Source organism: Pterocles gutturalis, unplaced genomic scaffold (assembly GCF_000699245.1).
Source record: "Pterocles gutturalis isolate BGI_N339 unplaced genomic scaffold, ASM69924v1 scaffold3323, whole genome shotgun sequence".
NCBI classification, from domain to species: Eukaryota; Metazoa; Chordata; class Aves; order Pterocliformes; family Pteroclidae; genus Pterocles; species Pterocles gutturalis.
Genome location: NW_010122700.1, coordinates 1 through 15,849, shown reverse-complemented (window position 1 = coordinate 15,849; position 15,849 = coordinate 1). Strand labels below are relative to the sequence as shown.

General features: G+C 52.7%; 1 protein-coding gene across 1 annotated transcript; it reads right to left on the bottom strand.

Annotated features, from left to right (window-relative positions):
• Positions 1-5,348: 5,348 nt before the first annotated feature.
• On the bottom strand, positions 5,349-13,295 carry LOC104460089 (aryl hydrocarbon receptor-like; the record flags this gene model as incomplete). The annotated part of the gene is given in 8 exon segments (XM_010077584.1): positions 5,349-6,954; positions 7,576-7,717; positions 8,534-8,643; positions 8,748-8,950; positions 9,738-9,868; positions 10,141-10,249; positions 11,736-11,863; positions 13,256-13,295. Coding segments are annotated over 8 exon segments (2,469 nt in total), but the record flags the coding sequence as incomplete, so codon positions are not given.
• Positions 13,296-15,849: the final 2,554 nt, after the last annotated feature.

Genomic DNA, 15,849 nt, shown 5'->3' with positions numbered 1-15,849 from the left:
ATATATATACACACACATTTTATATTTAGATATATCTCTATACAATTATATATTTTCATATATACAGGGCTACACAACTGATCTCACAGAAAACTTTGCATTTTTACCCTAAACGTGAGCAAAGCTCACATTTAAACTCCTCTGCGAAAGAGAGCTTTCCTGGCCCAATCCAGAGGAAACTTCTTCTGGTTCTGCATATTGCAGATACCTTTTTAAACCAGAAGGTCATGCAGGACGAGCAAAAAGGTCTTGCAGAAGTCTGTTATAACCATGTGCTCACCCTTCTCCATCAAATTTATCAGTTCATTTCAAAATTGATTCTGATTTTTTTTAAAAGTAAAAACTAAATAAAACAAAACCACCCCAATTTTATTATGCATAAAGATGACACTGAATAATAAAAGCAACCTTTTCACTTTGGAGCAACTGACTGCCCTTCTGGAGAATTTGTCCTACTCCGTATAAACCCACCTGACCTGCTGGTCTCCAGCTATCCCACCTGATTCTTTCTCTAATATTGGCAGAATACTTGCTTTTTGCCCATTCCTTTAAAATCATCAGATACTCAGATCACCAGATCAGACACACAGCTGATTCTTTTAATACCCCTGGGTACCAGCTCTCCAAACCTACTGAGATTTCAATATTCAGGTTATCAGCTGGTTTTAACCTCCTGGCTTGTTTCGTTCCAGAGCCCAGCATTCACCATCCCACCCTATCACCTCTCTCCACATCCCTGTTGATTCCCAAAGGACAGAATGGGCACCACGAATTCTGCTTTCTCTAAAGAGAAGTCCCAACCAGGCCTCTGAAATGCCACATCCCCAGGGTGGACAAATCCACGACCCACCTTGAAGACCAGGTGGCATCACCCGCTGGTGCTGGCCAAAGATGTTCCTGCGATAAGGGACGACGCTCACGACCTGGACATGCAGCAGCTGTGCCCACCACAAGCCCAGACCTCTCCGGGACTTTGGAAAGTCCCCTCCCAGGTACTTGGGGGGCTGCAGACACGTCCATGGTAGGAGCTGGAAGACGGGTGGTGGGTGTCTGGCATCCCAAAGTGCTGCTGGGGTGGGGTGGCTGCCCGCCAGCCCAACGATGGCTTCACCTTCAGCTCTTCCAGGCTACACATCCTGCATGTGGCAGTCCCCAGCATCAGACAGAACCACAGTACAGAACCAACAGCCATTATATACACAAGAAGTTTTCTTTTCCGGGGCCTGCCTGCTGGGAAAGATCCCATCAGCAGCTCAGATCTGCCTCAAGCAGAGGGCTTCTTGCAGGCAGGGCTGGCAGGAGCCAGAGCCTGGTGCCAAAGGCAGACTGCACCCCAAGCCCAGCTGGCAGCTCAACTACCCCGTTCTCCAGCCCTGTTAGCCTCACCTGGTCACCGAAAACAGCAAACAAAGGTCTCCAGGCTGGGCTCTCTCCACCACATGACCTGGGTGTCCCTCCCAGGAACAAGGAAAAGCAGGTATAAGCTGAGAAGGCTCCTTCAGAGGAAACTTTGAGGGGCTCTGCCTTCCTCTGATGGGAGAAAATGCCCAGGAAAAGGTCTTTTAACTACCTGTTCTGGTGGTGAGGCAGTGGCCTAGGTTGCCCAGAGAAGCTGTGGATGCCCCATCCCTGGAGGGGTTCAAGGCCAGGCTGAATGAGGCTTTGGGCAACCTGGGCTAGTGGGAGATGTCCCTGCCCGTGGCAGGGGGTGGAACTGGATGGGCTTTAAGGTCCCTTCCGACCCAAACCATTCTGTGATTCTGTGACTGCACAGCTGCAGCCAGCCCAACCCTGACACGCTCAAGGGAGAGACATGCAACCAGCAAGATAGATATATAGGGCTGAGGTCCGAAACCATTTACTGAAACGGAAAAGGATGGAAAATTCACATGAAACCAAAGCTGGACACGCAGGAGGAGGGATGATGCTTGGTCAGGTTTCTTAAAGGGTTGCTGTATTTCTGATCTTTCGAAGAGCCTCTTTGTCCCATCCCACAGGATGCTACTTTGGGAAGGTAAAAGGGTTTTTTTCCTCCACCAGAGTGGTATAAAAATAAATCTGTCAGCTCCTATTCTATACATACATATGGGCTGTATTTATTTTCTCTGGGAAAATATTACTCTATCAGTACCTGAAATGAAGTATAATTTTAATTATTTTCTCTATGTTGCTGAAAGCTTATTTTTATTTGTACAGTAAATCTCAATCTTCTTAGGTTAGGCAGCCCTGCAATCTTTTTTAGGCATTGATGCAAGGTATGGCTTATACACCAGCCTGCTCCAGCTGTTTGGGAATGATCCTCGCTGCCTGTTCAGGTATTTCAGACACCATAATCCTGCTTATCAGCCAACCTGGGCATCTCATCTGCAGTCCAGCAAACCCCAGGGTATTCACTACAGGAGGGCTAATCTGGATCCTAAGAAACGGGAACACCTGGGACATGGGGAAACCTGGGGTGAGGAAGGACCCGTGCAACACAAGAACACAAACCAGGGTTCACTTTCTTTAAAAAAGAGGCAATATCTGTACTGGGATACAGTTGGGATGGCAGGAAATTTAATTCTACAAGTGAAGACTTTTCCTGTCTCTTTTGTTTTTGGACAGGAGTCTTGCATCTGTCTTGGATCACACATGTAACTGCAAAGCTTTGGTGAAGCTGGAAGACGTTAGCCATCAGAAACCCACCTGTGCTTTGGGGCAAAGGCTGCCTTGCACAGACACTGTGGGGACGACTGAACCATGGGAGCTAAGAGACAGCTGTGGAAGCAGCCTGAGTTTCCAAAAGGCAAGCAAAACACACACCAAAAATATGCACTCAGCAGCAGAAGGGCAATGAGGGGTGCGATGGAGAGCTTGCTCCCTGCCTTCACGGAAAAGCGTGGGATTTGCCACACGAATGCCACACCTTCAACACAGCAGCCTGGCTGGCGATAGAGAGCAAGCCTTTTTTTTTTTTTTTTCTTCTTTTTTCTTTCCAGAGCAACAGTTAGTCTCTGAATGCCATGTAAAAGACAGCAGCAACCATAAAAGGCCCAGACTGACTGTCTGTAAGGTACGCAGGCAGGATGGGCAGACGCTCATCCCACCTGGGAAAAAGAGAAACAAGAGCAAGGAGGTTGGGTGGGTAGGATGAGAGACAGCAAGTGCCAAAAGTGCTCTGAGATCCTCCAACTGACCGAGAGCCATGCAATGAAACACCATGAGATAAAGACAACACACCAGTGGACCCGCACCACAGCCCAGCTCGCTCCTGTGCCCTGCGGAAACCTGCCTTCCAGCCCTTCTGCCTTCTAGTGCCTTCCCCAGGCCAGGGACACCTCCACAGGACTGGCACACGGAGCCTCAGCAGGGGCAAGATGGTGGGAAGTTGATAACAAAAATAAGATTAAGAAAAAAAAAAGCCCCCCCAAAAAAAGCCATCTGAACCAAAGCAACCAACAAGAGCAATGGCAGAACATGCGTGGCAGGGGAAGAGTTGTTATCTGCAACCTGAAGGCAGCTCCTTCCACAGGGAATAGTCCTGCTTTGTCCGTTCTAGTCTTTTTTTCCTAGAGACAGAAGTCACTGCTGGAGGTGTCAGGGTGATCCGGCAGGGCTTCTGCCCCCCCAAAAAAAGCCATCTGAACCAAAGCAACCAACAAGAGCAATGGCAGAACATGCGTGGCAGGGGAAGAGTTGTTATCTGCAACCTGAAGGCAGCTCCTTCCACAGGGAATAGTCCTGCTTTGTCCGTTCTAGTCTTTTTTTCCTAGAGACAGAAGTCACTGCTGGAGGTGTCAGGGTGATCCGGCAGGGCTTCTGCCCCGGGGTGCAGCTGGCAGGGGGGTGCTGGGCTCCCCCCCAGCACTGAGCAGTCTCCAGGGAGTCCCATGGGAGCACTGGGCAAACCACAGCTGCTTTCGGGCTAGGAGAAGAGAGAGAAAACAGAGCATTGAGTCATTTGGCAGTGTTTTACTAGTACTGATGGGGCTGGTGACCCCATTCCCATCCCCATGCCTTCCTCCAGGTCCTCTCTCGGTGGTGTCAACCCTTTGCTTCATTGACAAGAGGCTGAAAGCCCATAGAGGGCAAGTGCATCCAACCTCCTCAAGCTGGCACCAATTTCCAGCTCCTGACCTGACAACTGACCTTTGCAGAGCCTGACCAGGTATCACAGCCCTGCAGCTCACTCATGAAACTCATTTGTAAATCATAAGCACCTGGACTTGCATCTGAAGCAAGCAGCTGGGTCTTGCACCCTTGCTGCACCCCTCCTGGCAAGCCAAAACCACACCAGCTGCATGAGGTGGCCACTGAGCTCTCAGAGATGTGTCAAGGCTGTTCTTTAGTGCTCCTACTGCTCCCAAACCCCTAGGCAGGACCAGAGTCCAGCTCTTCAACAGAGTTAGAAGGTGCCTGGTGTATTGAGTTGGAGGAGATGGAGAACAGGAGGACCTGAGGTGCAAAGGGATGTCCTTCAGGAGGAAGAAGAAGATGCTTTGACAACATTTGATGGCCCCAGAGGTTAACACAAGAGCAGGTGTCTAGCACTGAGGAACAAGCTGCCGTGGGGACAGCAACGGCCAGAGCTGGGCTGGGGAGGCAGGACAGACCCACCCTAGACATCTCCCCCTGCCTGGTGGGTGGTGCCACAGGCTGGGGAAGCATCACTGCAGAGACCGGTTCCTCCAGGAGCTGGACCAGCTCTCTCTCTGTTATTATCTCTCACAAATGACTACCAGCCCCAGCCCAGAAAGCTGACGGTCCTTCCAGACACACACGGATTCTGCAGCAGGGAGGGGGGAAAGGCCAGGCAGCCTTCACTCCCTATGCCCTCCCCAGGCAGTCCCAGTTTGGGCCTTTGGCCTGGATCCCAGGAGAGTCACTTGTGGGGACAGCCCTGAAAGGCAGCGTGACACTCAGATCCAGAGCTGCAGACCTCACCCTGTGACGCTGGATGGCCAGCAGCAGCCAAATGGGCTCTCGACACACCAGGAGAGACTTCCACAAGGGAAAGACCTTATGACACAGCAGATCTTCATTTTGCACAGATTTGTACCACCCTTCAAAGCTCACCAGTGCACGGCTGAAATTACCCTCCATACAGAAATGGCAATTAAACAAACCACGTGAAAACCAGACTCAGAAACAAGCCACCTTCTAAAGGGAAAAAACCCACACTCTCATCTTCTGCTCTTCAACTCAAGATGCAAAGAAAAGCCCCTAAAGTCTTTCCTTCTGGCCATGCACCAGCTAGAGCAAGGTGATTCCTGTCTACTGACCAGGCAGCACGTGCCTCCGTGTGCCGAGACCTCCAGGAAATCACAGCACCAAAAATACTGAGCACAAGAGCAGAGAAAAGCCCTTACCCTGTGCCTGCTCTCCTGGCTCGGCGCAGAGGTGTACGTCCCGTAGGAGTTTGTGGGGGAGATGCTCCCGAAGTGCCCTGCAGCCGAGCTTGGAAAAGGGTCCTGGCGCATGGAGGGAACAAGGCTGAGCTGCTTCTCAGGATTAAGCTGGTATGGGGAGGAGTAGAAAAAGCTGGAGTATGGAGCCTTCTCTTCCTGGGACCTGCTGGTGCCCACGGTTTCCATGCTGCGTAATCCATTCAGGTTAAAGTGGACCACCGGTATGCCGGGCCCTGGAGCCACGCAGCCCTGGCGGAGGGAGATCAAGTCTTGGCTGATGCCATAAAACCCAGACTGAGCCTGGGGAGACCCCAGGAGTGGGGAAGCATAGTCCTGCCATGGGCCAGGGCTGCTGCTGGGAAAGCGGTGTGGAGCGGAGTCGGTGCTGTGGCAGCACAACCCATTCATCCGCAAGTGATGATGTTTCGGCTGGCTGGGAGGTCCCACGTGCCCTCGGCCCTGTGCAGGCAGGGAGAAGGACTGGTGAGCATCCTCTAGAGTGGCATGCATGGCCGGGAAGTCACCCTCTAGCTGCAGAGCCCTGGGAAGCTCCTGCGGGCAGGCAGGTCCCTGGGACGAGCCTGGTTCCTCATCCCACAGGGTGTCCTGTGCTGGATGGAGGAAGCGGAGCAGACCCCCGTCCCCAGCTGGCCTCCACTGCGAGCCATCAGATGGCTCTTCCTCCTCCTCAGCTGGCTCCAGCAGCAGCGGAGATGGCTGGCCTGGTACAGCATGGAGGGGCTGTTCCCAGAGCAGAGCAGGGGGCTGGTTCGGGGCAGCGCTGGGCTGCACCATGGGCCGGGGCAGGTACTGTGAGTCCTTGTCCTCCATGTGGGCCTGGTATGTGGTGGTGCCTCCACATGGGCTTGGGGACGTGCCTGGCAGGGGACAGACCTGTTGTCCTTCCTTGTGCTTGTTCACCAGAGCGGTGTGGATGTGGGAGAGAATCTCACTGCTGGTGACAAAGTCATTCAAGGATGGGGTGTGGTTCAGGTCCATATTGACCATCACCCTTTTCTCATCCTGCAGCAGGAGCTCCAGGTCTTCGGAATTCAACCCCAGGCCCTCCAGTGCACTGAACAGCTCGTTGTTGGAACAGCTCTCCTCGTTCTTAATTGAGAGCGAGTCCAGGGTGGCCAAGAGAGGGTCTTCCTGCTGCACATCCACGAGCTCCCCTTTTAGGCTGTCCCCTCTTGAAGAACCTGGAGCAGCTCCCATACTCCAGGCACCTCCTCCTGCATCGAGCAAGGACACATTCTCGAGGTTATCCACGAAACTGCTGCTGAATGAGTGGCTAGGTGCGGGAGCTGGATGGGAGATGTATGCCGCCTTGTCCTGTCGCATCACAGCACCCAGCAGAGAACTGGGGTCAAAGCCATCCTTCTGGGAGCAGCCTCCATGGCTTTGGGAGATCTTCTTGGACTTGCTGGTTTTCCCTTTGCTCTGGAAAGGGTCAGGGAAGCCTGGGAGAGGGTAAGCACTTTGGTATAAGAGTGCCTCTCCTGTAGCAAAGGTAAAGGGAAGATGCAGGGACCGTTTCCGAAGGTGCTCTCCTCCTTCTTCATCTCTGCAGGGCAGGAAAAGGAGACTGGGGTTTGTATATGCACAAACACACACCACAAAATGCTTCTACAATGGATAATTGTGATTGCTGCAAGCCAAAGCCCTTTGCTATGACCTGTGTGCATGTACCGAGCAGACTGATGTGTTTTTATATGTGCACACACATAAAAAAACACATCTGTAGCATAACCAAGAGGATATTTGAAACACAAAGGCTAAGAGAGCTCTGCCAGACAGAAGTCATACCTTTGCCCTGCTCATCTACGCTGCAGCCACCCCTGAAGACAGGGATTTGGGGCTGCTAACATATGGCAGCCAGGTTTGAGGTCCTTGCTGTCCCTCCAGCTGCTGGAGAGCAGCCACCAGTCTCCCCAGGCTAGGTCTGGACTGGTGCCCAGGACACCAGGGCAGGGATGTGAAGTGCAGGGCACTGCTCAGCGCTCTCCCTTACTTGCAGGGCAACTAAGGGATGCGGCTGAACAGCATCAGAACACAGTATCCTAGAGCTGCTCCTTTAAAAAGGCACAAGAAGCAATGACGAATCAAACATCCTGCCCTGCTTGGGGCATCCCAGAGCCCACACCGATAGACAAAGCCAGCCTGGCCTGACCCAGATGGCACTTACATGAGGGGTCTCTGCGTGACAACGATGTACTCAGGCTTGCCATTCTTGTAGACGAGCCGCGCATTGGCCTGCACCCACTTCCAGCGGTTCTCCTTCGTCAGCAGGCGGAAGACTGTCAGCCCGCTTTCCCCCGTCTTCATCACTGCCAGGAGGAAGCACGCATGTCGAGGGCTGCCGGCACGTCACCAGAGGCAGGGCTGCCTCCAGCGATGCTGCTGTGTCCGGCCAGAATAATGAGGTGGGGTCACAAGCAGTAGCATGTTACACACAGGGGACACCAGCCCAGCTAAATCCCCTTCACTACACACCACCCCAACCTCCCCGCGTTGCCAAGGGCATCACTGCAAGTGTCGTGGTTTAGAAAGGGCAGAGGGACAGTCCTTTGTCAAACACCTGGTGGGCTGAGGCAGGGACAGGGAGGGTTTCACTCAACCCCTTAGGGTCACAGGCAAGAAACCCACACGACTTGGGAAGAACACAAAACAACAATTAAATTTATTAACTATTTACAACGAGAAGCAAGATACTGAGAGAAATAAACCCCCCTTTACCGCTCCCAATTATCATATTTTTCTTATCCCTAATCCCTCAACCCCACGTTGGGCACCAAAATTGACTGTACCTTCTCCCCTATCCCCTACAGTGCAGGGGCGTCAGGGAATGGGGGGGTGGGGGTGAGCCCTTAGCAGTCACTTACAGGAGCCACCACTGCAGCCCCTCCCTTGCTGCCAGCAGAGCTGGAGTCCAGGGAAAACCTTTAGCAGCTACTTACAGGAGCCATTGCTGTGGCCCCTCCCTGCTACCAGACAAAACCCCCACACAAAACCACAACAGCAAGGCATCAAGCAAAGCATCCTATGGGCAAAGTGTTGCCAGGCTCCACACAGCAGCCGATGGAGCTGCCCGTAGCCCAGCCCGCTCAGCAGCAGGCACAAGGGATCACAGAAGGGACTCTTACTCCTCACGTGGTTCTCAGCACAGTGCAGCATGTCGGCAGCATGGACAAACTGGTAGCCAGTGCCATGCATCCGCAGCTCCGCCTCGGTGTAGCCCAAAATGATCTTCCCCCTGCGGGAGACGGAAAATGCAGCCAGCTCAGAGGCAGAGCCAGGTGGGATATCACCCAGGCAAGGCAGGGGATGGATCGGCAGGTTGGAAGCTCTGCTCCTTACTTGGCATCGCACGCCAAGGGGGTGAAGTCCAGCTTGTGCTTCGTCCTGAAGATCATGTTCTTCATACGGATCTGCAGGATGGACGGGGGCTGCAAGGGGGTGGAGATAGCGAAGAGAGCAAGCTGGGGTGGGAGTGCAGACCCATCTTCAGACCTTTTGTTCTGCCCATGAAGGAATTTCAGCCTTCCTTGAAGGTTTAAAGCCTGGGAAGAGAAGAAAAGTTCAGTGTCACACAGAAAATTGGCTGAAGAGAGAAGAGAGGGACGGAAAGCAAGCCATCTCGCTGTAGAGTTGATGCAAACAATCCCTTGTGACTTGTCCCTTGCGACTCCAGTGCTCCCCATGAAAAGAAGACAATCAAAGTGATGCTCTGCTGAGCTCCCTGCAGCAGCAGACGAACTGGGCTTGGCCGTGCAGCGCCTGCAGCACCAAGCACGTGGTGCAGCAGCATCAGCGTGTTGCGCAATGCATGGGACTGCTTTGCCTTTGAACTGAGCCATATCACAGCCCTGTCAGGGATCATAGTGGTGCTTCTAAACAACGGACAACCAAGACTTTTTCTTCATATTGAGTTTCCAGACTGAAGGGATGAGAGGGCGAAACAGCGGCATTACACCTGTGGTTGGGGAAGTAAGAACCCCACTAAGTTGCAGCAGAGAGGAGGAGGGATGATCACCACCTACTTGGTCTTAAGAGATGCCTTTAACACATAAACCCGGCAAAAGGCGTGGAGGAAAAGCACTTTTGTTCGAGATTCAGCATCTCTGAGAGGAGAGGAACAAAACCCACACAGAGAGGTTGGAGGTACAGGCCCAACCTATGAAAACCAGCAGAAATAACTCCTTGTTGGGACAGGCAGCTGCTGCACATGGCAGAAAGGAGCACCAGGTCTTTCAAGGCCAACTTTGATGCTCCAGCAGTGGCACGGACCCCTTGGGGTCAGCCTGCACCCATCCTGCTGCGGAGGTCGCAGCACAAGTCTGTACTCACCAGGAAGCCAGAGGAATTATCCAGGAGGCAGCGAAAGCGGCACACAAAGCTCCTTTCCAGAAAAGAAGAGTTTTCTGGGGGCAGCTGATCTGGCTTGTAGGCGACAGCAGAAGAGCCGAGACTCTTCCCCTCTGTGGGAGAGAGGGACTGGGAAAGGAGCAAGCAGGGGTCCCCAGCAAGGGCTGGAGTTCCCCAAAAAGATCTGGGTGTCCGCAGCATTGGGGACTGCGGCAGACTGCAGAGCAGAACAACAGAAACCCATGGAAAGCCACAGGGCTTTGGATGCAGCCACAGCTTGAGCCACAAGGTCGGAAGCCCCACGTAAGAGATGGCAGGGAGCTGGGGTCCCCAGAGCTACACGCCTCGTGCCAAGCGGGATGGCCGGCTCCCAGCCTGCATTTACCTTCTGGAGAAGCATGGGGTGGGTTGAGAGCCCAGTGGAGATTGCGTCTGAATTCCTGTTGGTCCTCGGTGTGGATCAGCTCAAAGACGCTCTGGTGCATCACATCTGTCTACAGGAAAAAAAGCAACACGTGAGTTCTGTGGGCCTGTCTCCAGGCACCAGCTTTCACATCCCGCCTGGAAAAAGCCTGTCACGGGCCCAGTTTGCCATATCTCACCAAGTGCTCAACTAGGTCCCTGGCTGAATGAGGTTTGACACCTTCCAGCAGAGTTGATGCTGGGGGGAACAGACAGCACATCTGGCTCTTAGAGACCCCTTGCCCGTGTTGGGCCAGACCTGCTCCCCTGCCATCCACCAGCGATACAGCTCCCCTGTGGCAACACGGTGCCCTTCAAAATCCTCATGGTGTTAAGAAATATTAGTTGTTTAGCTTAAAAAAGTAAGTTTTGAGTAGAATGAATCGCTTAGAGTTGCAAGGCTGTGTGATTTAGTGTGCTATTTACTTACCTTTCCTTACTCAGTGAGTAGCTGGATTTGCTGAAGCCTGAGGCCACAAGTTGTAAATTTCCACTGAGGTCTATTTTTCCTTTTAGTAGCTGGTACAGTGTGCCGTGTTTTGGTTTTTATTAGTGGGAGAATAATGAAGATAGCACACTGAAGCTGTGGTTATGGCTAAGTGCTATGGCTTAGCATTTATCCCAAATCTGGAGATAAGAACAAGTGACAACCGGCCGAGGGGCAGAGGAAGAATCCAATGAGGTGTTAGAAGGTCTCAAACCAAAAATCATCACTGGACCAAAAGTCGCGTGAAGTGTGTGAGGGGCAGGGGAATAGTCTCTAAGGGTATAATTGCCACGGAGTATCTTGGCTCACTCTCTGGAGGAACCCATTTCGAGCTGACCCTGCTGCTGTACCCATTTAATAAGTTAGGGTTTTTTTTTTAACTTTGATGCCAGAGAGAGAGTCTGCTAAAGGAAACCTACGGAGATAACACCAGATGCCTGGATGGTGTGGGCTTCCTTAACATATGGGATGGGGGGAAAGCACAGGTATGGCCACAAAACAGCAGCAAAGCCACCCCAGCCCATCACTGCTACCGAGAGAACAAGGCACCTCTGCTTGGGTGGACAGCCCTCATCTACCCCAGATGTTGGGGAAAGCCAGATGTGGGAGCAACACCAAAACGCAGCAGCTAAAGGACTGCAGGTAAGTCCTCCTTCCCCGTACATCTGACCTAGCACTCAGATAACCACAAAGCATCAGAGCCAGACGGGATTTGCCAGGGGTCACCCAGAGGAGTGGGTGCCAATGGGACAGGGAACCCCAGGCATCTCACCATGGCCATGAACCTCACAGCCTGTCAACGTGGCTGGTGGAAAGCATCTGCAGGCTACCAAAGTTGCTCTGACACCTCCCCGCGACCATGTCTGGCAACTTGGGGTCCAGATTCACAAGAGCAAGGAAAAGCCCCACACAGCCCCCTCCGAGCCCCTGCAGAACTTCCTCGCTGCAGAGAACCTGGGGTTATTCTCCACCACTAAGGAAAAAATCCACTCTGCAAACCCACGCCAAGCAGTCAGAGGTGTCCCACCAACCTGATGAAATCCCAGATAGTCCTGAATCGTATGCGAGGAATAAAATATCAATCCTTCCGATGTCACCACCAGCACGAAGCCATTGAGTGCCTAGAGGGGAGAGAGGAGATCGGCAGGTACGTGCCATGCTCACATCATCCTTTTCTAGCAGGATGGCGAGTTTCATTCTGCTCGGACACTGGTCATCCAAGTCCTGGCTGGTCCCAGGAGGAGAGGAGGCAAAGCACGGGAAGCCCTGGAAGGAAAGGAAGCCGTTCTCACTGCCGTAACACTGGGCACTGCCCCAGCTCCCACCAAATCCATCGATGCGCTGTTCAAGCAGCTTCTTGCTTTCATACCCTTCCTGCAGAATGAGAACAGCACCAGAAACCTCCATCATTGCGATTGCCTCCATGCACGTAACCTGCCATGGTGCCACAGCACACGCAGCTAAAATACATGTTTTCTCAGACCTGACTCTACCCAGTAGAAGTCAATGCCTGCAGCTCATTCTCAGATTCTCCTCTGCTCTGCCTCACTTGGGTAAACTCCACCAACTGAAGGCGGCCCAGAGAAAAACGGGGATCAAGTCCAGCAGGGCTGTGCTTGCCGATAAAACATGCAGCACCTTCTGCTGGGTTTCTCTGAGATCACGTAGCTTTTCCATACAGTTGCCTGAGCATATGTAAATCTGAACTGATGGAAAACTTTGCTTCCATCCCAGGAGTGGCTGCTCAGGCTCAGCTTTGGACATTTATTCTCATCCTATGCAAAGAGCAAATAAAAATCTCAGAATCGCTTGCAGAACAAAACCGGACAGCATCAGGAACAGGTCCGTTGTGGTATTCTGGTGGAAACAAGCTTTTCTGACAACCTTGAATCAAAACAGTGTTTCACGTCGGCTGCATTTAATGTTGACCCGCGTCTACCTGGGTGACTCTCCTCGTGTAGTTCCCATCCTCCCTGCAGCCTTGGAGGGGTCCCAGCAGCCACGTGTGGGCTAGGACAGCGTGAGGCTGGAAAACCTGGGGGATGCTCAGTGGAGCAAACCCACCGCAGATCACCACCTGCTGCTGGGCTCACGTGGATGGGGATGCTTCTGCAGGTTTGGCAGCTTTTGGGAGAAACCCGGCCAGCTCCCGGTCTCGTTCGCATCCCTCCTGTCCTCTCCAGCTGCTGGAGGAGATGCCTGGAGAAGGATGGTGGTGCGCCCATGAGGCAGGGAGCAAGGGACCAGCGTAGAGGTGACATCTCCACTGCCTGCTCCCATCCTCCTGCCAGCCCTGAGGTCAGGAGGCAGCCAACCCAACGCTGCAAAGAGCCTTAACCAGTGAAAACAGAAAAGGTGAAAGCTAAAGCATAAGACTTTGGGTTTTGAAACTGTAGCGAAAAAAAAAGTCTGATTTCTGAAAAGCTATTTTCTTCCAAAGCAATAGGGAGGAGAGGCTGAGGCTGGTCCCTAGGCTTGCAGGAAAACCGCAGGCTTCATCTCTGAGGACCTTTTCCTTTTGGCAAACAAATGATTCATTCCAAACACATACCCAGCAACACCTGGCACTCATCCACTCTGCACACCGTCATCCTGCCAAAGCCCCACGCGGCAGCAAAAGCACCGAGCATCAGTGTTCACAGGGGAACAGGGCGTCGGCAGACACCCCTGCCCAGGACACACACATTAGCTACAAGACACTGCCCCAGCCACCTTCCTCTTCCTCTGGAGCTCTCTCTCTGCGTGTTGGACAGATTTACACCCCGTCCCGGAGCACGTGCTCATTTGTGTCCCAGCCAGGCTGGGGTCACTCACTGAACACCCTGCTCCGTTTTCACAAAATTAATATTCCGGCTCCTTCGTGTGTGCAGGTTTGAAGCACTAAGCCCTCCCCAAAGAAAACAGCAAATGCAGCCATCAATCTGAAGTTTCCAATGCATTTTTAATACTACACAACTTATATATTTTACAGTTCGCTGGCCCTTCCATCCTCTCCTCAAGCTCCAGCACTCCAAAGTCAACATCCACGGGAGCACTGCGCTCCCTGGCAGGAACGGGCTGAGCTGATCCCTGCCTCCATCTTCCTCAAGAGGGGTTCATTCCTACCAGCGTAACAAATTGAGGAGGTAATTTGGGTGTTTTCTCCGAGTCAGTAGCCCCAGGGCTGGCAGGACAGGATAGAGGAGAAGGAAGCAGGGTGCTGGCTGACTGTGTCCTTTGCCCCTGCAGATCTGTGAAGAGTAGAAGGTGCAGAGCAGCTTCCCTACTAGTTTGGGAGTGCAGCTGATGGTTCAGGAGCCCTGGCTTGTTATCCCTGCTCTCTGGCACTGGCTAGGAGCCGGTATGCACAAGAGGATTGCTAACACAGGCACCGGCAGGGTCAAGGGGAGCACCCCTGCTTGCTGCAGGCACGTGGGCACTGCACCAGCCTTGGCCAACCATGGGGAGCCCAGTGCTTTGAAGACCATGTCCTCCCTTTGCCAGGGCTGGCAGCAGGTCCATAAGAGTCTCCCCTTGTGAGTGAGTGGTTGGCATCACTCTGTGAGTCAGTTTCCCCAGCTCTGAAATGATCCCAATAGACTTCCAGCAAACAGCCTAAGGGCAAAGGACATGAAAACCCCAAGAAAATCACTGGTTTAGCTCTCCAGAAGACGAACAAATTTCACAGCTGTGACAGCACCACCCGGCCACCCCTCCCAAAGGGCCACAGGTCCCTGCGGGGACATTCCTGCCAGCTTGAAGCCCTCTAGAAGGCAGGGGTTCTCCTGCAGCATGGACCCCCAGAAGCTGTCCAGAGCCAAAACCATCCTGTACCACTAATCTGGCTGCAGGCAGGGAAGCCACAGTAGCCAGCCCTGGCTTGACTCTCCTGCTTCGTAATGTATAGACATCAGGATTAATTAGGTTCTAGCATGTAGTCTCAGCCAAGTTGAGCTATTCTTGCTGACAACTCCCATTTCATTGTCCAGGTCGGTGTTTCTTCCCCCCTCTCTATCCCTTTATTCTGGGCACAAACGCCCTCTCTATTTACTGGGGTTGATCTCAGTGTGTGGGAATCTGCTCCAGAGGTTAATTATTGCTTTAACCCTTTGAGCAACTTTGGAGGCATCGCTTTGCCACGACAGCAGCAAGCAACATCTCGCAGCACTCTGTCTGTCCCTAACTGCACCGACCAGATGCAGATTTAATATCCCGCAGCCAGCGACGTGGATCTGCATCGCTGTGCACCTGGGCAGAGGCGGTTCACCCAGTTCCCAGCCTTCCTGAAGCTTTGGTCTCTTTAGAGGTATTTTAACTCCAGTTTAAGAGACCTTCCCTCTCCTGAGATTGCTGCTGGAGAGAGTCTTAGTGGAAAAGGAGAGGCCAAAAAAGTTTTTTAAACACGTAAGAGCATTTCCTGGTGGCACAGGGCAGGTCCTGAGCCCCTGCTGTATCCAGCATCACACAGAGAGGCCTCTGGAAGAGCCAAACACCCACAGCTTCTAACACCCAGCTTGGTACCTCTACAAGAATCACAGACTGGTTTGGGCTGGTGTCGTGGGTTAAAGATTGCTTAAAGTTAACTCTGTGAGGTTTTTTTTTCTCCTTCTTCTTCATAAATACCTAGCAAGAGGCTGTGTTTTGGATTTACGCTCAGAGGAGCTGATAAGAGAATAATGTTTTGTTCTGCTACCAAGGTCAGCAGACGAGCAAAGAGGCACAGCCGGTTGCTAGCATAGGATTTGCCCTTATGTTAAGACAAACTCAGAATAGCCAATGATTTATTCCATAACATGCACATCATGCCCAATATATAGGTAAGAACACTCGGAAGAGTGTTCTCTTTTGCCTCTGCTCCGTTTTTTCGGTGCTCTCTCCTGGCTCCGCATCGCTCTCCAAGGCCTTCCCCCCCCTTCCACCGCCTGGGACGCTCAAATCGTTACCTCCGTTCCGTGAGTTTCGGGATCCTTCTTCTCCGGGGGGATCATTAGCTGTGGCCAGGTGGTCGTTTTCCCCACTCTGGTCTGGGATGCTTGGGCTGTTATCTCCGTCCCATGACTGCATCCGGGAGCGGTGCACTCACCCCCCCCGCCCCTCCCCATTTGGGGGAATCGTGAGTATACTTCTGGGGATCGTGAGCTGGCAACAGGCTGAGCCTTTGGTCAT